Genomic DNA, 27,859 nt, shown 5'->3' with positions numbered 1-27,859 from the left:
TATTCATTCGGGGGCGAGCAAAATGGAAATTAAGGCCGATTTTTGAGTGAAAATCTTTTCGCGAATACAATACTTCCTTTTTTGTAAAAGGAAGTAAAGACAATGAACAACTCAAATTTGTCCCTTCGGTTTTTTTCTTTCGTGCTGCTCAAACTTCAGCAATACGTGAGAGAATGCTCGACGATTTAAAAATAATACACTTTCAGACGAGGAGGCGGCACTTGGCAATATCGCGTGGGGCGGCAAAAGTACAATACACGGCCCTGATGAGTAGGAATGTTGTATGTTTCTAAGCGTGCGTGTCTGTGTATAGACCTGCGCATGTAGGCGTGAGTGAAGGGCGTGTGTGTGTAGGCGTGTGTATTTTATGGATGACCGCCAGGAGGAGTCGATTCTAGGGGACAGTGCTGCTGGTGGAGGCCCAGTATCAGAGGAGAGAGGAGCAACACCCGCAGGGGCCGGTGGACGGTAATGTTGTAGAGGCCCTGCTGGTCCAATCTGAAAAAGGAACCAGAACATCACGAACGGTCAAGTAAAAACAATAAGCAATCGTGATTACGCAAAAAAAAACATTGTGAACTAATCCCCCCTCCTTCCCTCCCATCTTTTTTCGACACTCACCGCAAACTAAAATATACTAATTTTTTCAACTCTAAAATCATTTTAAAAAAATTTCACCAAAAACTGAAACAAATTAGAAACAAGCAAGCAAGTGCAAATGTATAAATTAATTTTAAAATTCACTCCGATACTTTTCTTTAACAAATTCATCTCAAACAAATTGCTGAACAATAAGAAAAACGTTACACATTAACAAATCTCAATTGGTTGGGAAAACTACATCCTCCTCAGTTTTTCCTTAAAAAAAAGGAATGCATCGCTACATAACATCTAAGGACTGTGCTAACAATAGCAAAAGTTGTGACGACGCACGGCGGAGCTCAAGGTCAATTGATTTTGGTTGACACTTTCTTTCACTGTTCCGGTTGTTTCGACCAACCGCGCCATCTACTTAGCGAGCGGTTTTACCTAACAGTCTTAAATTTAATAATAAATTTCATAAGCAAGTAGTCACGCAAGTTGCATAGAATGAGCAGATATTTCGAGCAATTACGAAAATCTATTCGCATCAAGGTGAGTTTTATGAACTCCTTTTTCTTCCTTCATTTGTAATCAATGTAAAGAATAATTATGTTGAGTAGAATAAGAAAATGATATTTAACATTAGAAATATTTCCATGTGCAATCAAGCATTTCGGTATTCGAATTTATTCGTGCTCCCAACTGCGGGCTACTTAAATTTCTTGCAAAGACGTCACAATATTCAAAATTGTGATAACTTTAATTATATTTAAAAATTAACTAGCATCTCAGCTCAAAATATCAATTCAACCACAGGCGCATTCGGGATTTTTTCCTGGGAGGGGCTAGAATTTTTTTTAGGAACTCTGATATGTAAATTGAGGGGGGAAAATCAATGTTTTTGCAACTATTTGCGGATTTTTTTTTTTTTTTTTTAATTTCGTATCAGTAAAGTTTTGTTACACAGTTTTTATTTTAATTATATACTAACTATATAAAATTTCAGAGAAGAATAAAGTTGCGCTCTCCTGTTCTCAGTGCGTTCTCTCTCTGCTTATCGAACCACAAAATCAGTTTAAAATTTGTAAATCACGAAAGACATACACCAAATTAACTATGCTCAAATTAAGAGAACACATTGAATAAAGAAAGCTGCAAGAAATATTTCCTTTTTTAAGAAGGAGACTGACTCATCTGTCAGGCCCGGAATACCCAATAAGCCAACTTAGGCCCAGGCCTATGGACGCAAGCCGAAAAGGGCGCACATCACGGAGGAAAAAAAAATGTTGAAAAAAATAAAATAAGATAATAGAAATATAATAGAATAATTTGAAATAGATTGCAACCAGCCCGCTAGGCAGAAAAAAAAATGGAGGAAGAGGAGGGGGTATAATTCTTCAGTTTAGGTCCTTCTCCGGTATAAAGCAGACAATTTTCAATACCTTTGATTTGAACTATTATTTCGTCAAATTATACCTAGCTTTGCCCAGGGGCGGGACTGTGTCCTCCAAGGGGGCGATAACCTTGCCTCCCAAAGGGCGCACAGGTTCGAGGGCACAAAGAAAAAAAAGACACGAAATTGCCCGGGCTCGAGGGCGAAAAAGAAAAGAAAGAAAAACCCACAAAATCGCACAAGTTTGAGGGTGCAGAAAAAAAAAAAAAAACACAGTTTGCACTGACTCGCAGGCCTTTAGGCCAATTCGCCCTTGGCTAAAGTAAAAAACTTAAGAGGTAAGTCTCACACAGGAAAATAAAAAAAAAAAAACCCTGATCTAGAAAATGTTCAGTTATAAACCCCCCCCCCCCCCCGTTACTAAACCAATTTTTCTCTTGATGTTTCTAAATTATGTCAGCAAGTATGTGTTTTGACAGGGGTGCCCAAAGTTAAAACTTGGGAAGAAGATAGAATTATCAATTTACCGAATGAAACTTCAAATCTTACCGAATGACAAAATACGAGCATGCACGCGTACCAACATCTAACGAAAAGAGAAATTAAGCATCCTTACCATAAAAAAAATACTATAATGTTGTCTCCAAATTTTCCGAACTGTCAGACAATTCTTGTGAAATAAGGAAGGATTAGGGATGTCACGTGACCTCCCATGCGCCCCCCCCCCCATCGATGAGCCTCTGCCATTCATATTATCTTTGCTCAAAATATTCAACATAGACTGCTTCAATTCTCTGCTTGCATTGCATGCAAGTTCCTAATAAATATTTAATTATACCTAATTTTATGTATTTTTGTTTTTAATTATGTAGGTTATCGGGGTTTGCTTCCAACGTATTATCTTTTTTGAATATTTTTATTCCAAATTTCATCACGAAGATCACAACGAAGTTGATAGAAATACATGGGGTGCCCCGAAACATGTTTTAAATAGAGGAAAAATTAAAATAGGGAGATGGGACTGAAAGAAAGATTAAGAACATCGCAAGAAAGAGACCTCAAATTCTAAATCTTTCTAAGGTAAAAAAAAAATAAATAAATAAATAAAATAGTAGAAAACAAAAGTGTATCAAGAAACTCAAGAGTCATGATATTTAAGTTTAAACCAAAAGGGAACAATTACATAAGATATTACTGTTAAGTATCACCTCATCCCAAAAATCAAAAGTTTTTTTTTTTTTTTTACTTGGACCAAAAATGTTGATTTTTCAAATAGACATAAATTTAAAGTGGAAATTTGAAAATTTGACTATGAAAAAACTAAAACAGTTACATGTTTTTGGAACGTCAATTTCAAAAAGTTTCCGATTGAGACTCAACGAAACCCATCTTCCCATAACATCATCTTTAATTGCGCATTTAGAAGATAAATATCGAAAAATTTATGAAGAGGGTCCCAGCACTATTTTTCTCCCTGACATCATCGAAGGTGGCAAACAATTTCGTTTATCAACTCAACTTCTAAACATTTGTGCAGGAGCGTCCCCCGCCACCCCCCCCCCCTTTTCTAACATTTTGAAGATGATCTAAAATTACAAAAAAAATCCGGAGCAGGGTTCCCAAACCCCATCCCGTCATCCAGCAACAACAGATGCCTTTAAAGGTCTTGCAAAGGCATATTTAGAGTTTTCATTTCGAATTTTTTCTCCAGGGGAAAGATCTCTAACGCACCACCTTCACATCATAACAGATCGTCTAAAATTTCGTTTTTAGGACTTTAAGTTCGAAAATTTTCCTGGGGAGAACCATAATTTCAGCCCTCCTCCCACCTCATTGAAAATCATCTAAGATTTCGTTTTAAGGACTTCGAATCTGAGACTTTCTCCGGAGAGCACTCCCGGCTAAATCCCTTCTCCGACATTAATAAAATCGTCCAAAATTTTGTTGTTACGACTTCATTTTCGAAACATCAATGGAATAGAGTTACCGAATCCCATTCCTTCAATGTCATCAAAGATGGTTTCCAATTGCATATTTAAGTCTTCGATTTCGAAACCCTTCTGGGGAAGAAGGGCTACACCCCATCCATTTCCCGGCCGATGTCCTACAGTTTTTTGTCTTCAATTTCGAAACGTTTTTTCGCTCAAGTCATCAAATCGAACCCGCATCAAAAAAAAAAAAGAGTTTAAAGTTGCGCTTTATGACCTCAATTTCAAAACATTTCCTGGGGAGTTCTTCCTACTCCCACTATTCTCCAGCATCATTAGTAAAGATCGTCAAAATTTCGTCCTCAAGACTGTAATTTCTTGGGGGAGGGGGAAAGAATCTCCGAACTCATCCCTTTCTTTAACATCATCAAACATAACATAAGGACTTCAGTTTGAAAAACTTTCCAAGGCGAGTTCCGGATGCCAGTACTTCCCGCTAAATCGCCTTAGATGGTGAAAAATTACTTTTCTAAGACTTGAATTTCAAAAAATTTCTGGCGGAGCACCCCGAACCCCCCACTTTTGAACATCATCGATGGAAAACAGAGAAAGTAACCCATTCCTAATTTTGTCAAACAGGGGGAAGGGTGAAATCTTCGCTTGTCTCTTGCATCACCTCTGGGAATGACTGGGGGGGGAGGGGGATACGATTTCAATAGAGTTTGAACATGTGAGGTGAGGTGTAATCTCTAGGTTTGGCCTAGGGGGTACATAGAACCCTGTCCTCTGTGGAGACAAAAATCGATTGTTGGGAAACGAGTTTTTAGCTGCCGTATTTTAAGAAGAGTAATTTTCAAACACTTTGTGAATTTCCCAAAATTAAAGGCCAAAAGACGCAATTTCAGGCCTTCTCTTTGGTCTGGTCAAGGTGGTTATGGCCATTTCTGAATTTCATCTTATCTCTGGGTGGGGCTTAAGCCCTTTAGTCCCCTCCGTGGGTGCGCCACTGAATTCAACTTGGAAAGCACTATTACTAACAATTAGAATTTATTACAGCGAGTAAAAACTGGCCATTATTGTTGAAGACAAATCTTTTTCGTCAGTGTGTGATGTTTCTGTTATTGTTTTTCTATTAATGTTTTTAACTGTGGAATATTAGACACAATTTGCATCGATAATGAAATAATATTTTTTTCTAAATTAAAATTATTTTTAACATTCTATTTTAATTTCTACGTTCACTTTACAATATATTTACTGCAATGGATTGTCTGCAATTGATATCGCGCTTTGAAGGCAAGAAAGGATTCCTGAAATTGTGAGTTTATGAACAGGGGTTTGAGAAGGGCGTAGCAAGAAGTGTTGGCATCAAATGGTTAAAATAAGAACATTTTCGGAGTATGGTGTTCAGTTTTGGTCTCCTTATCTCAGGAAAGATATTTCTTTATTGGAAAGGGTTCAAAGGAGAGCTACTAGACAGTTTAAGGGACTTTCAGATTAAGATTATGATATCAGACTTAAAAGCCATAAAATATATAGCCTGGAGCATAGGAGAGTCAAAGGGGCAGTGGCGCAGCGAAGGGAGGGGGGGGGGGGGGTGAAAACATCCAGATGGTAATTTTCATCGAAAAAAACCCTCCAGAAAGTATTCTGGCAGTGCAGAGGGGACATAATTCAGTTGTTTAAAGGTATCAAAATGAAGTTTAAGGTTTAATTTTTGCATGGAAAGTAGAACGTTGAGTCACTGTTTTAAGCTATTCAAATACAAGGCTAACGTGGAAATTAGGAAAAATTACTACTTTGGTAGGGTCGTGAGCACTTGGAAAAGCTTACGAGAAGAGGCGGTAATGACCAAAAGGATGGATAACTTTAAGAGGGCCATTGATCTTTATTGGGGACTAAAAACTGACTAGGACCGGCCTAGCTAGGCCCAGAACCTGTTGCTGATCGCCACATTTGTATTTATATTTATTTTTTATAACAATATGCTTTCATAATATAGCGTGACATGCGACAAGGAAAGGAAGTAAGGTGAAGAGTCGCACTTTGTGTCAGGGGGGGGGGGGGGTTCAAATATGTTGAAGAAAAGCGTGTCATCTTTCATAGAAAGCCCCTTAATGTATTTAATTGAGGAGGGGGGGGGGGCACATATTCCGTACCCTTTACCATCTTTAGTACGTTATATAATTTATAGTTGTGCAAATATTGGTAAATTTCCAAAAATAAATTCTTTTCTTGTGACCCTAAGAAGGGGGTAGAGGATGTTACTTTGCTTGTTTCATCTTTGATTGCATGTCGAAACGCTTTATTAAATGTACAAGAGTATGAGATAACAGTTTCGCTTGTTTCTTTTCTTTCGGTTTATAACAAATAATAATAAAAAAAATCAGTTTAATACAAAATATTGCTTTTTCGCCATTGTAATAGAGTTTAAATTTTCACTACGATTGGTTCATTATGCATGTACATATGTAAATCGTTCATTTGAATTACGATATTAATTAAAGTTTGTTTATTGTGTAGAAGTGAGAAGTGTAGAATTGAACAAAAAAAAAGAAAGAAAGAAAGAAAGAAAGAAAAAAACTGAAAAAAACCTTTGAAAGCTTTCTTCAAACTACTTTTTTTCCTTCATTCAAACTTTTTGTAGGATTGTGCTTTTTCCTTTCTTATCTTTCTTTCTTTCTCCCCCCCCCCCCCCTTTTTTTATAATAATGGAAATGAAAAAAAGTTTAATTGAATGAATCATTGTTCCTTTTACTTAAAAAAAGTATGATAAGTTAAAAATAATGTACATGAAAGATCTTTATACTATTCCCCTCAATAATTATTTGTGTAAGTATTTTAATACCTAGTGCGAGCCATTACACGCTTTATTATTTTTTCTTTTACATAATTGTTAGTTTTTACAGTTTAAAGCATTAGATGAAATCTTATGTCTCATTGCTTAAAACCGGGGAAATCCTTGTCTCTTCAAAATAACTTAATGTTTTATTTATCGAATTTCTCAAAAATTTCTATCGCTCTGGCCTTGTACAGATTTAATTATGTGTGTCCCACAAGATCCTGAAGGGAAATCGGCTAGTTCAATCTTTATTGATTGAATCTGCGTTGAACTTTAGTTCTAAGTCCCGCTAGCTTTATCTGTACCGAATATCTTCGTCCATCCGGACAACTCGAATCAAAGGCGAACCGTAAATTCCAAAATACGAACAATCCGTGTAATAAACAAAACAAATCCTTAAATTAGCTGACGTACCGTTTACTACGATGAAAACCAGGTTCCGTAACAAAATTGCACAGAATTGTTTACAAGACTTTATAAAGTATCTAAAATGTCGAATGAAGTTAACTTCCAACCTCCTTCTTGGTTACAGGTATTTCCCTGCTTCAAGCGATGCGCTTAGAAATTTTAAATGAAAAACTTTAATGAATTCTGTAAATACTATTTCTCTGGCAGTGTAGTGTCAATGCAGAGAAAACAACATATCTTTGTTGACATTGGCCATAGAAATACAAACTGACGAACTCACTTTGATAATCAAAAGCTAGCGTATCTGCATGTTTCCGGTTGAGGTTCTTAATATTGTAAACGGCAACAAGTTTAACAATTTCAGAAGTTACAACCCTTTTAGAACAGCCCGGGCAACGCCTGACTAATTTACCCGTGTCAGAATCTTGATTCCACTTTACCCCACTAATTATTGCTTTTATTTATAGCAAATATATAACCGTAGTTTATGTACTACGCTATATTTTTTGCAATGTAACAGTGGTATTTTTCCACAATGTCATAAAGTGAACATGAAATTAATTCTTACAGAAAAATGCTTCAGTCGTAAATTTCCTTTAAAAAAAAATATCTTGAACAATGGTGCATTTTATTTATTTTTGCGACAAGAAAATGTACGTTTCTGTAGTTGTGACAAACCTAACCTGTCAACATTATAAAGGCCACGCAGATCCTAATCATTGCGTTACGACACTGCCAGATTAGATTTGCCTCAACTATAGATAATGTCTTGCGACTTTTGAAACTTTTTCAATTTCACGAGAATAAAAATCCACTTTTGATCATAAATTTTTACATTGTAATTTTATTAGGGGAGAAGGTCGATCAATCTAGAAGCTATGTAATCAAAAAAAAAAAAAAAACATTCCCAAAATAGAGATAATCTATTCGTAAACGTAGTAACCACGAGCACATCGATTTGACGCGTGGGCAAAGTGTAAACCGATCTGCTATGCTTACAAAATCTTTTTGGCTGAAACCTTTCGCATCTTAGCTAGCGCAGCATGCATTTTTTATCTTATCAATCTGTCCTTATTTTCAATTCAAACCAGGATAAAAAGAATGAGAAGAAATCGAAAGGGATGTTGAATCCAGGATATGATAAGGAACTTGGATGAATAAATGCCATGACTATAGAGATGTAAAATTTCCGGAAATTTTGAAGTGGTGGAAAAAAACTGGTTTTTACCGTTTTTTTTTCGGTAAAATTTGGAAAAAAATGGAAATCTTTTCTTTATGAATAAAATTAGGGTTTCTTAATAGCTCTGTGTTTCTTGGAACATATAAAGGGTTAAGCATTAAAAAATATATGCTATCCACACAATTTCTTTTTCTGCTTGACAGAAATGCACACAAAGGTAATATTAATTAGAAAAAGAACCTTTTTGTTTTATAACAGAGATCTTTCATGGTCAAACACCAGAAATAAGTCCAATCGTCATTCAACCATTAATATTGGGTAATGTGTGTCTAATCATAAAAATTACATTTTATATTTTAGATTGCCTTTGAAACTTGAAATATTAATTGAAATTTTCGACTTTCAAACATGATTTTTTTTTTTTTTTTTGAAAGAAAAATAATGCAATGTTACTGTCTGAAAATAAAAGCTATTCAGTTTTGATTTTTTTCCAACCCAGTCTAAGTCCAAATCAAAACTAAATTGGTTTTTCTTAAGCTGAACCAAAACTTAAACTGGAGTTTCAGTTTATTCATATGGCCGTGCTAGTAGTAAAAGTAGTCATACCAGCACTTTTGAACAAACCTGAGTTATGAGAACCAAGTTGTTCACTGTTTCGTATTTTACATAATAAATAAAATGTTTTAGGGTCATTTGATCAAAAACTTAAAAAAAGAAATATATGGAAGAACCAAACTTTAAAACACAATATCTTAGCTTGAGCCCTACTTCAAATTCCACTTTTTTTGCTTGGTACGGCAGTATACAGGGTGCGGCAAAAAAAAAAAAAAAAAAAAAACCATCGGACGAAAATTGCATTATCGAATGAAAGTAAAGTAATTTCATTTTAATAAGTGCTTAATTTATTTTTGTCTCTCACTTGATTAGAAAATAATTTAAAATATATTTCCTAGTTTATGTATTGTTTTTCGGTTTTCTTACAATTTTCTATACATATCTTCTATACATAAAATGTGTGTGTGTGTGTGTGTGTGTGTGTGTGGCGCGCTTCCCGGGAAAACGGTAAGGCCTAGAAGGATGAAATTTGGTATATAGGTGCAGTTTTTGCCGAAGATGTGCACCTCGGGCTTCGATTTTTGATATTTTAATTAGAAAAAAAGTTATTTAATGTTTTATGTCTTTTTTTTTGCACTTTTTAGTACTTTTTACCTCACAGACCCCAAACCAATCGTACCACACATATATTTTTTGTACTGTAGTGTAGGAAATTTAATTTTAAATATGATGAATGAAAAAAAATTGATGATTGAGCAATTTTTTTATTTATTTTATTTATTTATTTATTTATTTTTTGAATTTTTGAAAAAACCTTTACTTTGCATTTTTTCCTGGGTTTTATTTTTTTCTAATATCATGCTGCGAGAAGTATCTAAGCCTCATTTCTGAAATTTAAGTTGATAATAGTAAAAACATTTCGCCCTCTTCAGAAAAATAAAAGTTCTTAAAAATACGCAATAGTTTTTTTTAAACAATTTTTTTAATGCTGAACACTTCATGTCTTAATCACGCATCGGTCGAAAAAAGCTTTCTTCAATCTTTTATGCCTGTGACGTCACTACTTGGATTTCGATTTGATATTTGCGATGGAATCTTAATCGCAAGCAATGTTAATCTTTTTTTTTTTTTGCTAGCTTACTTCTACATTTTATGGCGTGATGACTACGTGTTTTTCCGGCCGCGCTTGCTTTCTTTCTTTGCTCTTTTTTTTTCTTTCCTTTTTTTGTTTTATTTAGGGATTGCATTTATTTCTTTTTCCATCCCCCCCCCCCAAGTAGGACCTTTTGCTGTATCTATATCACGTTACATTTCGTAGTTGTGCGCATTTAATTCAATAAAAACAGCGAGATTTTTTTTTATCTTTGTCAAACGCTACTTTTTGCACACTATGGGGAATTTGAGCTTTTTTTTTTTTTTTTTTTTTTTGCTCTACTTAAATAAAAAAAAAGTGGTTTTTTGAGTGATCTTTGTTTTTATTAGGAAATGGACAGGGAGGTTAAAATAAATAGAGACGGATAAGAAAATTTAGAGATAGATCGTAAATGTAGATAGCCGCCGAAGGCGGCAATCTTGGCTTAAAAATGTGAATGGAACAAAAAAAAAAAAAAAAAAGATAGAGATAGATTGATTAATACTGCTGCCAAATTTATTTAAGCAGCCACCGAAGACGGCAAACTTGAAGTAAAAAGGTAAATGACAAGTTAGCCAAACAGCCGCCGTAGGTGGCTGCTTGCACAGAAAGGTGAATGGCATAAGAAGGCGAACAAGCTGGTCGCCGCAGGCGGCTAGTAATAAAATAAGATGTTTGTATGTGTGTGTGTGTGTGGCGCGCATCCCGGGAAAACGGTAAGGCCTAGAAAGATGAAATTTGGTATACAGGTGTAGTTTTTTGCGTAAGTTGTGCACCTCGGGCTTCGATTTTTGATATTTTAATTAGAAAAAAAGTTATATAATGTTTTATGTGTTTTTTTTGCTCTTTTTAGTACTTTTTACCTCACAGACCCCAAACCAATCGCACCACACAAATGTTTTTTGTACTATAGTGTAGGATATTTAATTTTAAATATGATGAATGAAAAAAAAAATTGATGATTGAGCAATTTTTTTATTTATTTTATTTATTTATTTATTTTATTTTTTTTTTTTTTGAATTTTTGAAAAAACCTTTACTTTGCATTTTTTCCTGGGTTTTATTTTTTTCTAATATCATGCTGCGAGAAGTATCTAAGCCTCATTTCTGAAATTTAAGTTGATAATAGTAAAAACATTTCGCCCTCTTCAGAAAAATAAAAGTTCTTAAAAATACGCAATAGTTTTTTTAACAATTTTTTTAATGCTGAACACTTCATGTCTTAATCACGCATCGGTCGAAAAAAGCTTTCTTCAATCTTTTATGCCTGTGACGTCACTACTTGGATTTCGATTTGATATTTGCGATGGAATCTTAATCGCAAGCAATGTTAATCTTTTTTTTTTTTTTGCTAGCCTACTTCTACATTTTATGGCGTGATGACTACGTGTTTTTCCGGCCGCGCTTGCTTTCTTTCTTTGCTCTTTTTTTTTCTTTCCTTTTTTTGTTTTATTTAGGGATTGCATTTATTTCTTTTTCCATTCCTCCCCCCCCCCCAAGTAGGACCTTTTGCTGTATCTATATCACGTTACATTTCGTAGTTGTGCGCATTTAATTCAATAAAAACAGCGAGATTTTTTTTATCTTTGTCAAACGCTACTTTTTGCACACTACGGGGAATTTGAGCTTTTTTTTTTTTTTTTGCTCTACTTAAATAAAAAAAGTGGTTTTTTGAGTGATCTTTGTTTTTATTAGGAAATGGACAGGGAGGTTAAAATAAATAGAGACGGATAAGAAAATTTAGAGATAGATCGTAAATGTAGATAGCCGCCGAAGGCGGCAATCTTGGCTTAAAAATGTGAATGGAACAAAAAAAAAAAAAAAAGATAGAGATAGATTGATTAATACTGCTGCCAAATTTATTTAAGCAGCCACCGAAGGCGGCAAACTTGAAGTAAAAAGGTAAATGACAAGTTAGCCAAACAGCCGCCGTAGGTGGCTGCTTGCACAGAAAGGTGAATGGCGTAAGAAGGCGAACAAGCTGGTCGCCGCAGGCGGCTAGTAATACAATAAGATGTTTGTGTGTGGTTGTGTGTGTGTGGCGCGCATCCCGGGAAAACGGTAAGGCCTAGAAAGATGAAATTTGGTATACAGGTGTAGTTTTTGCTTAAGTTGTGCACCTCGGGCTTCGATTTTTGATATTTTAATTAGAAAAAAAGTTATATAATGTTTTATGTGTTTTTTGCTCTTTTTAGTACTTTTTACCTCACAGACCCCAAACCAATCGCACCACACAAATGTTTTTTGTACTATAGTGTAGGATATTTAATTTTAAATATGATGAATGAAAAAATTTTGAAGATAGAGCAATTTTTGTATTTTTTATAAATTTTTGAAAAAAACTTTATTTTGCATTTTTTTCTGGGTTTGATTTTTTTCGAAACCCATCCTGCAAAAAGTATTGAACCCTCAATTCTAAAAGTTTAGTTGGTAATAGTAAAAACATTCTGCCCCTTCAGAGGAAAAAAGTTTTTAAAAATACGCAATAGTTTTTTTTTTTTTTACAATTTTTTCAATGGCAGAACACAACGCGAGGTATATTCCGTAAATTACCGCGTTCGCTTGCCGGATGAGTTCCGAACTTACCTCATCACATGATCCAACTGAAATCGTTTGCCTTCTCTTTACCTTTTTTTTTTAGTTTTTTATCTTTTTGCAAGCGCTAATTTTTGAACACTACGGGGAACATAGAGCCGCCTTTTTTTTTTTTTTTTTTTTTTTTTTTTTTTTTTTTTTGCGGGCTGTTTTTATTAAATAAATAAAGCCTGAGATCTTTTGCATGATCTTTGTTTTTGTTACGGATTGGCAGTTAGGTTAAGTAGATACAGAGATAGATAGAGGTTGAGTGGACAAAAAATTTTTTGCTTTTGAATTAATACTTATTTCAAAAAAAAAAAAAAAATTGTACTGTCAGGAGGTAGATATGCCTAAATCGTATAGCTTGATAAATAGACAAATATGAAGGTCGATATAGTAGATGGACAGCAAGAAAGAGGCATGCCCATCATTTAAGGAATTTCAACGGGGTGTCAGTGCCCCCCCCCCACACACACCATGATTTTGAAAGAACAATGTTTTCACATAAAAGTGGAAGTGCTTTTTGTTATTTTTCTACAAAATTTGCATGAAGAGTACGTCATTTGTGTCTCCCCTCCTCCTCCTTTAAAATATTCCAAACGACGGAACTAAAGATAGATATAGAAAATATTTTATTCAAACTACGAATGATATAGATAGCCATAGATTGATTGATACCGCCACAAAATTTGTTTATGCAGCCGCCGAAGGCGGCAACATCGGCGTAAAAAGGCGAATGATAATATTGATATATAGAGAAACGTATTGATTAATACCGTCGCTAAATTGTCTAAGCAGCCGCCGAAGGCGGCAACCCTGGCGCAAAAAGGCGAATGGCGTAAAAAGGCGGACCAGCTGGTCGCCGCAGGCGGCTAGTTTTAAATAAAATACCTGCTATTTTAAGTTGTTTAACCAAGTATAACGGCAGTTCGTTTGCTTGCTCTGCCCCGGCAAACAGTATTTGAAACGGTATGACGTTTCGAGTGGCTTGGAAATGATAGTCGATGTCCGGAAAGTTGACAAAATGAACAATGAACATTTGAGTTAATCGTCAGGTCATCCAAAAGTGAGTTCAATGAAATCCTTGGGTTTCCACGAGAGCAGTCGTTCGTAAGATGGGAATTTGTGACCGATAACTGCGTCTAAGGGCAAAAGCAGCTCAAACAGAAGTTTTACTAGTTCCAAAAATTTCAGGCATTTGTATGACTACAAAGATGACAAAAACGTTTGAGACGGGCCGCAAAGCCACGCTGAAAGAGACAGTATTCAACCAGCTCATATTCCCCAGAACAATCAGAATTGGTTTGTAGCCAAGCACCTTAAAAAATGCTAAATATCGCCAAAATCCGAAGTCAGGCGTGGTCTGTGATGGAATCAGCACAAGCGAAAAAAATCTCTAGTTTTTTTTTGTGGATGAGGGCCGTAAAATGAATCAGAAAATGAACCAGAAGGACATTTTAGAAGTTATTGTACTTTTGTGGGAATAAGAGCACTTCAGCAATGTAAACTAGACATTTTCTTTGATCCACACCGATTCATATGGGCAAAAAGACAAGAGTGATGCAAAGCGCTTTTTTTTTTTTGACATGATATTATCTTTTGAGTGAACGCTCTACTCGCTAGACCAGGGGCGTAGCTAAGGGGGGGGGGTTTGGGGACAACCCCCCCCCCCCCGAAAAGTTAGTCTCCAAAAAAAAAAAGAGAAAGAAGAGAGAAGTGAAAGAAAAAAAAAAGAAGAAAAGGAAAAAATTCCAAGCGATTATATATATATATATATATATATATATATATATATATATATATATATATATATATATATATATTATATATATATATATATATAATATATATATAATATATATATATATATATATATATATATATATATATATATATATATATATATATATATATATATATATAAAAGAAGTAACCCCCCCCGAAAGTCGGGTCTAGCTACGCCACTGCGCTAGACCTCAATCCCATTTATTATAATGTATGGCCTATTTAGGAGTCGAAGGTCTACCCTAAACTACACGTAAGTTTGAACTCTCTAAAACAATTGCTTTATAGGGAATAGGATTGATTAAAGGACTTGTGGCCCTTGAATGAAAAATTCGATAAGCAGTTGCATCTCTATATTACTGCAAAAGGCTGCTGGTTTGAAACAAAGTAAATTTATTGATTGCTAAAGGTCCACTCATATTATTATTTTTTGTGTTTTGTTAATTTATTCATTTTTTATAAAGTTTCACGGAAAATTGCTTGTCTGGGTTTTTTTTTTGCCGCACCCTGTACATTTGATTCGCACAATCAGCAGAAGCATAGTTTTGTGGTTGATGTTATGCTTGTTTGTTTCATGAAGAAGGAAACTAAGTTCTTCAGTAAGGTTATTGGTTTAAGCTTTTTTGCAAAAAGTATTATTAAATGTTTTTTGATCTATATTTGAAAATTACATTATCATACAAAAACTTCTATTAAGGTTAGACAGTATTTTAACATAAAAGTGGGGGGGGGGGGGATTGCATCAGAATTTAAGTGGGAAGCATTTCTTATCACTTTTTGCTTATAATTTCAATTAAAACCCTGAAAAGTTGAAAAAATTTCCGAAGTGGAAGATTTCTCCTTCGAAAAAAAACGGTTTTTTTCCGTTTTTTTTCGGAAATTTTCCGTTTTTTTCCGACTGTTTTCATCTCTAGCCATGACTCATTCTTTCTCTTTCCAATAGTCGGACTCGTTTGTGATTATCCCTTATTTAACAAGAACTCGGATTTAACGAGAAAATTAGAATTACTTGGTGAGTTCAATGTAAAGTCGATGGGAGCGTAGCTCGCTTGAAACTAACAAACCCCGCTTTAAGCGAGCAGTACTTTGTGCTTCCTTGATGGACGAAACTCAGTGTATAGTTTCTTAGAAAAATTCTTGTATCATTTCGAAGCCAAGCGAAAGGTAGTGATGAGTCATAAATCCTGAGAACAAGCGCTGATGTCCTTTTTCTTTAATTTATGCAGCAGACAAGTACTGTCCGATATTTTAACGCGAAACCTTACTCGAATTTGCGCATGCGTCAGGTCTCTTCTGATTTTATCAAAACAAGGGTGATAGCAAGAAGGAAGTAACAAGCGAGCGAAAACTGACTGCATCGGGAAGTGCGCTTCCTTAAACCATTACACCTTTTTCAGTTGGAACTGTTCGCAGCTGCTAGTCACAGAGTTCGAGAACAGACAGTATTTAAGAAATATTTTTGGACAAATATGTTATTACTTCCGAGATGTGCTTAAAATATAAACCTTAATTTCCTCATCAAAATTCTCTTTCTACAATATGCTTCGTCTCTCTTTCTGAGAAATTCCTCTGATGATGAGTTTAACTAGATTCTCTTCTGAGACCCTATTTAGTGGTGTATATATCGTTTTCATATTTTAGTCAGCTCTAATTCAAGCTGAAGCACATGTAAAAACAATAAAAGGGGTTGTGCATAAATGATGTCTCGTTTGTTTTCAACACGTCTGATCCCCCTCCCCTTTGTCATAATTTGTCACACTCCACCACTCCCTCCTCTCCTCTTGTCACACATGTCACGTATATAAATATATTGTTCAAAAATGCTTTTATTTTGCTACACCCTCCCTTCCCTTGTCACAAGCTCAATATCATGACCCCCCCCCCCCCCCGCTCCCATCTCCCCTCATCTAGTCCTGACTCAACACCTCATCGCCAGGGTTACATCTTTTATGGACGACCTCTATTCAATTTTTAAATTTTGTAATTTGTTCATATCAACGATAGTTGGAGTTTGGAGCTGGAAAAATAATTTTTTTTTACAACGATTCACAGGCTTAAATTAGAAGCATCTCAAAATTAGTTTTGTTAACATTGATATTAAAACTCTAATGGCGTTTTAATGTTTATTTATATTTTTACACTATTCAAGTTTTATTTCAGCGTGTAACATATCCCTGTTACTTTGAAAAAATATTCTACACTTTGCAGAAAACTTAACATTCATTCGCCATGGATGTTAATTCGAAGTTAGAAAGGTTCGAAGATACTGATCTGGACGAAAAATCTCTAATATCAGTGAAGTTTGAAATAAACGAAAATGAGGAAGAAGTTACAACAAAATTAAATTTGTTGAAGAAGTTACTTTCTGGTAAGTACTTTTATGAACATTAAACTATATTCTTTGTAAAAATCGAGACTTTTTTTTAAAGATAAAGATACTTTTACTTGTTACAAAATTTTAAGAACATGAATAAATAAGTAAATGCATAAAACAGGTCATTAAAAAGAACTTTAATACTTTCATAACTTTTCTGGAAACTGCAGTAAATATTGTTTTTAAACAAGGGTTAAAAGGCCTCTGCTAGAAGGAAATTTATTCAGAAAGCGGAATTTTATATTAAATTTCAATTATCGCATTAAAACTCATTTTCGGGACACAAATGCATATCTTTTTACGAATAAACCTATTAAGTATCAACATACGTTGAAACGACATCGCTTTTAATACAGGATGCATCATCATTTCCAAAACAAACTCTACTTTGCTATTTATTAATTTGTAAGCATCACCTACTTGTGATTGTGATTTAACTGTCAAACGATACGTAGTTGCTAGTTCGGAGAGGGGGTGGGAAATAATAAATTTGAGAATGCAAAATGCTCTTTGTTAGTCAGGGCCTGATTAAGATATTGGGGGACCATTAGCCAAACATTTTTCATGGCCCTCTGTTGTCAAATTTTATAAACTCTGTTGTTAAGTCTTATGAAAGCAAACATTCACATATAACCAGGAGTGACTACTTCAGGAATGCGGCGGTGCTCGACCGTTTGATTAACATATATATTTATTGGAGCTCAAAGAACCTCAGACGTTAAGTAAGCAGAAGAGAAGAGAATGAAATAAGGTAGAGAATCTTTTTTTTTTCTTTTTTTGAGCAATCACGATTGCTCATTGTTCTTACTTGACTGTTTTGAATTTCTATGATTTTATTTTCCCCGCCTCCCTCTGCAGCACCACTGTCGGCCGGCCGCCTCACGATGCTGCTGCTCTAGCAAAAACCGTCTCCAGGTTGCGTCACTTACTTGCCTACACTTACACATACATACACAACTACACACATACACCTACACATACATACACCTACACACACCTACACATACACACAACTACCCACATACACAAACACATACGCCTACATACACACACACACACTCATGATTGCGAAAAACATAATTTGAATTCAAGATGTCACAGTTCAAATTATTATTTTTTTAAATTAAATTTTCTGTCTCTTTCTAAATTGGTAAAATAAAACTTAATTTTAGTCATTTAGAAGCCTCTAAACTCCGAGAGCCGCAGGTAATGGACAATGAGGTCTTTTCCGAAATTTTAAAAGTATCTTTTCCGAAAGAGCATGCTTAAAAACACAGGATCTGACTATGTTTTATTTTGACTAAGTTTAATATTTAAAAATATCATTTTAATCGGTGCGCTTTCATTGTTTACGCTTTTGCCGATGACATCACAAGTGATGAAATGCCATTCACAGTGCATAATTTATGTATTTCTATCCCGGCTAAATTATAACATAACTTCACCAATATCTAGTACGCCAATTGGATAGTTTTTTCTTGCTATATTTTTACTTGAATATAAAACAAACAATGTTTTTTTTAGATTGAGATTTTGAGGATTTTTGATGACTGACAAATAAAAGCAATTACGAAAAGTTATCACTTCGCAATATTCAAAAATTATACATTTTATCTCTTTGTTCAAATTTTAACCAATAAATGCTACAATTTAGTTGAAGTACGACAAACTTTTCGATGCCTACGGTTCTTCTTAAATGCTAATTCTATAAGAGATAGGCTTTTGTCTAAATTTGTGTTGTCCTCATTCACATTCTACCCACTGTTCAAGGAATACAAAGACCGAAAGTTTTAAAAAGGTTTCCAGAAGGTTTGCCACTATGCTACTTTTAGGAGTATTCTCTTAAATAATAAAAAAAAAAAGTTAACCAATAGGATTCGAATTCGCTGTCTGCTTGGCATCAGTTTGCTTTTGTCCAAGCCAAGCACGTGACTGAGGTCGTCAAAGGACGCGATTCTTTGTTTACATCTAGTCTATCTTTCCCGTAAATGTAGTTTAGGAAAACTTTTCTGTTCCTGAAATGGAGGTCTAATTTAAATCTTTTGAAATGCACTTAGTTGATATGTAACAATGTTTAAATTTGCACTCTCAGAAATGGACTTTCATATTCGACGAAATTTTCTTCGTTTCTGACGAAATCGCTTTCAGCGATATGCTCCGAGCGAACATTTCGTCAAATTGAGGAAACTGCTTTCGTCTCTGGTTTGAAGATGCGAATTTCGTCAAATGTAACGAAATATTTCTACATTCTAGTTTCGTCAAATCGACAATCATTTTCGTAGTTTTGAGAGTATTAGTTTCGTCAAATTAATTTCGTCATATTTGAGCATGTTAACTTCGTAATTTTTTGAGTTTATTTCTTTTATTTTTATTTTTTCTTTTTGAGCTGATTAGTTTTCTTTCTTTCTTTCTTTTTTTTTTTTTTTTGACGATACTGACGAACCTCGTTAATTCGAACACGCTTAAAAAGAATTACTTCTAAAACGAACTTTTTTGTATTCTCTGTCCCATTGTTTTTCGGATAAGATGAATTCTCTTAAGAGTAATCGATTTTAATGATCCATTCAAGTTCGTTTTAACGAGGTTCGACTGTATCTTATAAGATTTAGTCAAATCTTTACTTCAGAATCTTACCACCATAATTTCCCACTTTGATGCGCATAGTCACACTCACAGGCCCGTCATTTACGGGGGGGGGGGGTATTTATGGGGGTTGACATTTCTCCCCCCCCCCTTGATTTTTGAACTTTTATTCTTTACGTACGAAAGGCCGTGGTTTTAGTTGGTTCTCTATAAAAATTTTGAAGAGTGTACACCTTTTTCCACAATTGGAAAAATAATCGAAATGACTGGCCTGCACTCCCTCCCCCCCCCAAAGCAAAAGGCAAGTATTTGTTGAAAAAAGAGACGCATAAAAAATGTTAAAAAAATGTTTAATAATGTAAAAATACATGCAGACAATTTCTTTAAAATGTAAAAATAATTATTGCAAATTCAAGTTAAAGAACAATGTGAAATGATATCTGGGAATTAGGGCTTTACGATGCATCGATGCATCGTAAAATACCGATGTACAGTACACCCTACATCATTACACCGGTTTAGAATAAAAACCTCTAAACCGATAGATCGGTGTGCTCCGCAAGTTTGCTTACATCCAAGCTTTTTTTTTTATCCAAGCAAAAAAAAAAGGAAACCCGCATGTTAGTCCGGTCCCATAACCTCCCCATGGTATCTAACTAAAACCCCATAAGGGGGATTTTCCTGCAAAAAATCTATTTTTTGCCGGATCTTTTCCATATTTGGCACAGAGGTTCATTCTTGACGCTCAGGAATATTCATTGAGCAGTTTCCTTCCCGCTATGGGGGGGGGGGGGGACAACCCTCATAGGGGGATCTCTTTATAAAAGCCAAGTTTTTGTCTGATTTTTCCAAATTTGGCACAGAGGTCCTTTGGTGCTCAGGAATGCACACACAATGGTTTTAGTCCCTCCATGGGGGGGGGGGCAACGCCCATGGAGTTTGTCCTTACAAAAACCAAGTTCTGTCGGATTTCTTCTAAATTTGGCACAGAGGTGATTTGATGCTCGGGAATTCAAAAAGTAGTTATCGTCCCTCTATGGTGGTGGGGGGGACCCCATTGGGGGTGCTTCTTATAAAAACCACGTTTTTGTCGAATCTTTTCCAAATTTTACACAGAAGTCTTTTAATGCTTGGGAATTCAAGCAGGATAATTTTCGTTCTTCTATGGGAGGGGGGGGCAACCCCTCATTGGGGTTATTCTTATAAAAACCAATTTCTGTCGGATTTCTTCTAAATTTGGCACAGAGGTCGTTTGATGCTCGGGAATTCAAGCAGATTAGTTTTCCTTCCTCTATGGGGGGGGGGGCAACCCCATTGGGGGTTCTCCTTATAAAAAGCAAGCTTTTGTGGTATCTTTTCTGAATTTGGCACAGAACTTCTTTGATGCTCAGGAATTCTCATTGGGGAGTTTGGGGGTTTTTTTTTTTTTTTTCAAAAACCAGTTTTTATAAGATCTTTTAACAATTTGGCACAGAATTCCTTTGATGCTCGAGAGTTCCCCCATTTTAGTCCCGCTATGCATGGGGAATCCCCCGCGTGGTTTTTTGTCGGATCTATTCCAAGTTTGGTACATTTGTCCTTTGATGTTTGTGAATTCCCATAGGGTAGTTTTCGTGCCAAATTTGGGAAAAGTCTGAAAAAAGCTTCGATTTTTGCAAGGAAAACTTCCCTAATCGGGGGTTTGCCACCTATAGCGGGAAGAATAATTCAAACTGCTTCAACTACTCGCGATGTAAGTTTGGCGATGCATCACGATGTAAAAATTCCTACATCGTCCAGTCCTACTGGTAATATAGAAGTGCTACTTCCTCAGCAGACATTGGATTCTGGAAGAATAAGACATAGGTTACTTTTATGCAAAGTTACATCAATATTTGCTCAAGAGAAAATTGCTGGGGATTTACTTCTTCATTGCATCGCATAAAAAATTCCAGAAAAAAAAAGATTTTTTTAAAACTAATACCATTAATTTTAAAGAAATAGTGCAATAAAATGTACAGCTTTAAGTTTGTATATCTTTGTTCGAAAATTAGATACAGAAAATGAAATTAGATAATCTTGAAAAAAAGCTTACCTTTTTCTTTTTCCAATCGATTATTTGTCTTATTAATTTTTCTTCTATATAGAATGCTTGTTTGGCAAAATTTATGTTTAATACAGGAAGTGTATTATTGCATGCAGTACATACTTTATACTTTGAAGTACTTTGGTACATACTTCATATTTACCTGTCTGGAACTTCAAGGGAAATTAGGTACCTTTATATAACATAATTGATTAGAACTTTACTGATTTACTAAGGTAGCTCCATAAGCATTAATGCAACCATGGCCAACGCTAAGACAGAATTGCAAGTAAGAGATTCAAAGGTATGTAATGAAAATAGTGACTAGCGTATCGAAAAAAGTTTACTAGTTTTTATCATATACTTTTTATTTTCCTTTCAATTTTTCAATTGAAATTTTACATAGACATTTTACTTTGTCTGCAGCAAAAACCATTACTCTAACTTAAATTTGGACTTACTAGTAGTTGATCTATGAAATGCTTCTGAAGAGAATTCCCTTTATTTTGCTGATAATTCCTTGAGGCAGCAAATATGGCAATAAAATTAATGCTGTATTTATTTCAGCTGTAGAAACTATGTATAATGGAAAAATTCATAATTATCACAAATCAGGTAACACAAATTAACATAGAATTTAGCGTACTAAATGTGAAAATAAACAACAAAGAACGCTTTATAATTGTTATTATTTTCAAACATGCTGCTAACTTACCTTTTTTTTTTCAATCAAGGTTACCTTCAATAATTTATTTTAAATTTGGGAAAAATTGAAAAAATATTGAAAATATTTAGCTGCAAAGCACAAAGATATAGTTCTTTATAGAAATTAATATTTTCTTTGTAACTTAAAATGTTTTGTTTTAAATTAATACTTACTTTACTTCATGTTTTATTTTGCAAGTAAAACCATTCAAAAGAAAAAAAGAAAGAAACAGACTCAACAAATAGTGAAGTATTGATACAACATAAACAAGAGACAGCTGCAGAAGGGGATGACATTACATAAACAACATGGGGTGCGACTTTAATAAGTCCGGTCAACGAGCCTAACAAAAAAAAGGGGGGGGGGTATCATTTCCGAACCGTAAGCTGATAGCCAGTTTGCATTTATTTTTAATTGCATTAAGCGCTTTTTTTCCTCGATTTTTGTGGGTTTGTTTAAATGGTTGCTAAGCAATTATTAAAAAATATTTTTATGAACACTTTTGTGAGATAAAGTTCTTAATACTTTCTGATTATTAATTTATTCAAAATCATATTTCATTTTGCTATTAAAATATTTCTTGTAGTTTTGTTAAGAATTAACTATAGAAGATCTATTGTTTACCCATTTCAAAATATTCATCTTACCTAATGGGTAGTGCAATATTTCATTGAAAATGATAAGTGTTACGTACACTTTTGTGAGAGAGCTACTGTATAAATTATTATTGTATTGAATAAAATATTACATGTAGAGTAGAAGAAGAAAAAAATACCAATACTTAGAGAGGGGGTGGGGGGCGGAATATTTGTTTAAGAAAATAAAAACTGCAGAGGAAAAAAAAATGAATTATTAAACAAAAACACTTCGTTCACCAGAATTATATTAGTAAAATTCATGAAGAAGAATGAAAACACATAACCATGAAACATATTCAACGTTGAAATTAAAAGCTTCAAAGTTCTATGCTATTTATCAAGGCGCTGTATTTATTATCTGCGTTGCTTTAGCGACGGTGGAATTTTTTTATGTAAGTTTAAATTCGTAAAAATGCTTTGATCATCTTTGTCAATTGTCTAACGGGGGGAAATAAAGGAAGTACGTTTTCGAAAACAAATGTCAACAAACACACATTTTCATTTGCAAATAAAAAATAACGCTAGTTAAGCCTAACGTGGAGGTGACTCAAAGTTAGTTTATACAGAATTCCAAACCAAATCGAACAGGTCGTTTTCAATTTTAATGTGTTTTAAATCCAACAATAAACACAACACTAAACAAAAATGTAACAAAACATAAAAGAAGGCACATTGCACATACAAATTTTAATAAATACTAACCTTCTTTATGAATCCTTTAGAATAACTGCCGTAAAATATTTTAACGATCAAGTACAAGACTGAAACGAAAACTCCCAGAATGCACTGCAATGTGACGAAATCGGGACGAAATTATTTCGTGAAAAATTTGAAATTTCTGGTTTCGTCAAATATCACGTGATTCAGTGACGAAAGGATCGTAGAAAATAACAAAATAGTGCTCGAGGATTGCCGAATCGTTAAAATTGAGCGTTTCATTTTTGACAGTGTGGAAACAATATTTAAGAATAACCACTCAACATTTTTTTAGCTAAGCGTAAACGTAATAAACACACTCGTAAATACTTCATTGAGTTAAAGAACTATAAAAATGATTAATTTTATGCAAGTAAATTAATTTTTTTTGTATACCTGTTAAACAAAAGTAAAATTCAACAACAAAAAACAAATAAATGTTTTTAACAAATATTTTTGCACTACTGAAAATTATAAACAGAATATAAAACCTTTAACCAAAAAATAAAAGTTATGACTACCATTTTGTAAAAGATTAGAACAAATATTTCATGCATATGTTGTAATGACATTATTATCTTACAAATAAATATGTCTGCTACATGTTGTGGTTCGAATTCTAATGTCTTCTTATGTATCTCTTAGTATTATCATGTATTTGTATTCTTATGTATGTTTTCTAGATTTGGAAAATTTAAATGCAAACACGAATGACGAGTTTCTATTGAGGTTTTTGAGGGGATCTAAGTTTGATGTAGACAAAGCTTTTTCCAGAATTCGAAACTATTATTCAGTTCGGAAAAAGCGTGCAGATTTGTTCGAGAGATGTTACCCCACCGCACTCCCGTTGGTTCAAGACGCAGATCATTCGAAAGCTTTGCCATTTCGAATGCACGATCACAGTGCTGTACTTATTCATGAACAAGGTAATGATCCTTTTCATTTAGTTTCTTATTTTGTTACAATATCAGTGTTCGCGATTTTGTTTGATCTTTCTAAACATATCAAAAAAGTCGTTTTTTTTTAAATCGATGTTTTTTAAATTTAAATCAGATTATTTATTTTTTTAAAAAAATCTTCAAAAAAATTGTAGATATTAATTACTTTACATTTATAAACATATTATATTTCATATAATAGATTAATCCTTACTTTCCAGATTACTTTTAAAATTAAGATAAGTTCTTTAACGATTCAATACGTTTTTAAATATTTATAAACTCGTTATAATGCTTAGATAACATGTGATTTTGTTTTATGCTTTGTTTAAAGATAAGGTTTCCTTCATCGTGTACGTTTTTAGTGTAACGTAATATGTTGAACAATTACTTTTCTTAACTATATTAGTGACGGTGTATAAGAAGAACTGCAAATTTTTATTTTGTTCTGAACTGTAATTTTGGACTAAAAGCAATATTGCAAGAGTGAAAATCGGTTACACACAAGATCTATGTAATTTTTCCTGTGGAAGTTAAGACTGTATAATACAGTGTAGTTAAAGTTAGAGCAACACATTCTAAAAATGCAAAAAGGGTTCATAAAAATAAAATTAACTTGTTTTAATGAATGATTTTGTTAAACAATCACTTGATTCAAATCAATTGATTTAAATCAATGATTTTTTTTAATCTCTAGATTTAAATCATGATTTAAATCAAATTATGATTAAAACCCTGATTTAAGTCAAGCTGATTTAAATCAACGAACCCTGCAATATATTAATCAATTTAGAGCAATAGTTAATAGATATATTTTTCAAAGAACTGCTATCTTCAGATAATATCTTTTTGGTTTTTGTTTTGTAAATGTGATTTTGGTTTTGCCACTACTCTCTTACAGGATGAAAAGTCATTATAACCCATTATAGAACTTTGATAAAGATCAAATGTTAACTCGGAACACAACAGCCTACGATATAATTGAGTAAAAAGCTGGTTCGTTTTATTCTAATTTTTATTACCTTAAGAAACATTGCAAATTATAACGGTTTTTTGCTAATTTCTTGCTAAAATGTAAATAAGCCTTCAATTAGAAATCCACTGCTGATCACGGTTGTTGTTGAACAATGCTTTCTTTAAAATCTCTAGCGTGAAAAAAATCATTGAGAAGAAAGATCTGTTGCCATTATTTTGCTCGAATATGAACAAAGAGAATTCTGGCTTTTGTTTTAAAGCTTTTCTTGTAATCGGGATACTTAAAATTTTCTCATTTTTTTGGTTATTTTTCCGCAATCTGTCGGGAAATTTTAGATTTTTTTTTGTTCAAACCTGATTGTCGAACACGCGTCAGTTGACGAAACTTTCATTTTTGAGGTAGATCGTGCAAAACCGGGCGACGTAGTTAGTATGTAATAAAAAACAATTCAACTAATTTTTTCTTCATATTTTTCAACATATTTTCTCTTTCAGAGGGTATACATTTGGAAACTATTCCATTTGAGGAGTATTTTCTTATGGATGTACTAATAATGGAATACATACTAGAAAACCCCATTACCCAAAGATGTGGATTATCGATAATTATGGATTATAAAGGCTACAACCTTCAAAAATTTTTATCCTTCACACCGCAGAGGCTACGCTTGTGTGCAGATACTTTTCAGGTATGATCTTGATATTTTTTGCATACGTGCTGTGAACCAAAACCTGTAGATATTGACATTCACATAGCAAAGACATCAGCAAAAGACCAAATTTTTCCGGCGAATCAGAGGGTAAATGTTGACCTATAGCACTCCACACAACTCAAGTAACACAACTCAAAGTTTTGGAAAAGCATATTAGCTATCAGTTTTACATCTAAATTTAATGTTCTTTCTTCCCTTAAAACTCGCATAAAGTTAGTTTATATAACTGGTGCGTGGTGGCGTGAAAACAATGTCCTCATATAAATAATAGCCAATGATCGAGTAACCTGCGTGTTTCAACAATAAAACTCGCGCCACAGCATAATAATTTGATAATATGTTTTGGTAATGTTTAACATGCAAGGAACGACTTTATTGTGACAAGGCTGAACTCGATCCGGTCACTTAACAGTTTTACTGGTAAGATTGACGTGAGTCATTTCAGGGGAATGTAGAAACGAAATCAATTAACGCTATCTACTGGAGTTTAGGGTTAATCCACTGCTGTTAGGGTTAAAATTTCGACTATCACCAAACAGGCAATGGCTTCGTTCAAATGTAGAAGAGTAGAAGCAATTTTAACCCGTCATACCTTGACGGGCGACTGTCTAGTAATGAATAGTGACACATCAATAAAATTTTATAATTTTTTTTATACAGTATGAGACTCCAATCTTGGAAACCCGGAACACCCGAAATCCGGAACTTTTGCCCTTTAATATTTTTTTTTTAAATCATTTTTTTTTTTTAGAACCAAAAAAAAAATATTTTCCCCCATTTTTTTCTCAGATTTAAAAGTTCAAAATTATTAACGTTCGGCAATTCCTTGTTGAAAACACAGAACTATCAGTTCAGCCTTTTTAAAACATTTTTTTTTCTGATGCCACTTGTTACGTGCAAATTAGCGTTTTGCTGTAATTTTGAGCAATCTTTTAACATCCACTTTCAGTTAGCAATGATTCTTTTTTTCTTCTCATAAGCATGCAATACGAAGCCTATTCAAAAAAAGTACAACATTATTTTTTATTAAAAATATTTTTTATTATATAAAATTATTTATTGTATTGATTGACCTGCTGCATAATAATAAAAAGCAATATGCGTGGACCAACACCGCTGTAAATTATCTCCGACTTTTGTTTTAGCACAGTGAAGTACACTTTCCTTCAGATTGATCAAAAATAAAAGAAATTCAGTGCGAACATTAGTGAAATCAGGAAAAACCTGACAAATGCGGCACAACATTAGAGTTTTCACTGTTTTTAAAGTCGGAATCCAAAATCCGGAAAATTTCGAAATCCGGAAAGTTCGCTGTCCCGAGCATTCCGGATTCGAGGTCCATCACTATACAAATTCTCGAGTTCTAAGAATGCATTAATTTGTGTAAAACCTTGGTTTTCTCCAATGTTTTTTTTTTTTTTTTTTGAGTTGCATCACTTTCCTTGCCGGGGTGCAATGTATCAGCACAAGGACTATTTCTCTTTTCCAAGGTCGTCAGTAGCATACAGTGATAATGAAAATCTTTATTTGGGATATTTAATATACGGTTATCATGTTATGAACCAGTTACCTATCAACATAATCACAGTTAAAATTGAGACATTTGTAGTACCGTGGCGCTAACTTTCTCGGCCTTTGTCATACAAAACAGCCGAATGGGTCTTAATGCTCATTCTCGACTCTGGCCTGATCCAAAAGTAGGCCCTCCGAGCAAGATTTTAAAGAGAGCAAAAAGGTGGTTATTGGAAGGGCTCAAGTCCAAATCATCTTTGTTTTCGTTTTGAAGTGA

At 34.0% G+C, this 27,859-nt stretch overlaps 1 protein-coding gene across 2 annotated transcripts in view; it reads left to right on the top strand.

Annotated features, from left to right (window-relative positions):
• Nucleotides 1-998: 998 nt before the first annotated feature.
• LOC129217478 (retinaldehyde-binding protein 1-like) overlaps nucleotides 999-27,859 on the top strand; it is a gene marked incomplete at its 3' end in the record, with an annotated part of 55,742 nt that continues 28,881 nt past the window's right edge. The window contains 4 exon segments of one of the 2 annotated variants that reach the window (XM_054851784.1): nucleotides 999-1,134; nucleotides 16,591-16,750; nucleotides 24,128-24,370; nucleotides 25,853-26,046. In XM_054851784.1, coding sequence (XP_054707759.1) covers nucleotides 16,612-16,750; nucleotides 24,128-24,370; nucleotides 25,853-26,046 — 576 coding nt within the window. 2 annotated transcript variants of the gene reach the window in all.

This window comes from Uloborus diversus, chromosome 2, assembly GCF_026930045.1.
Source record: "Uloborus diversus isolate 005 chromosome 2, Udiv.v.3.1, whole genome shotgun sequence".
In the NCBI taxonomy this organism is placed as follows: domain Eukaryota; kingdom Metazoa; phylum Arthropoda; class Arachnida; order Araneae; family Uloboridae; genus Uloborus; species Uloborus diversus.
Note: the sequence above shows the minus strand (reverse complement) of the source record. Positions and strands in the feature narration are given on the sequence as shown.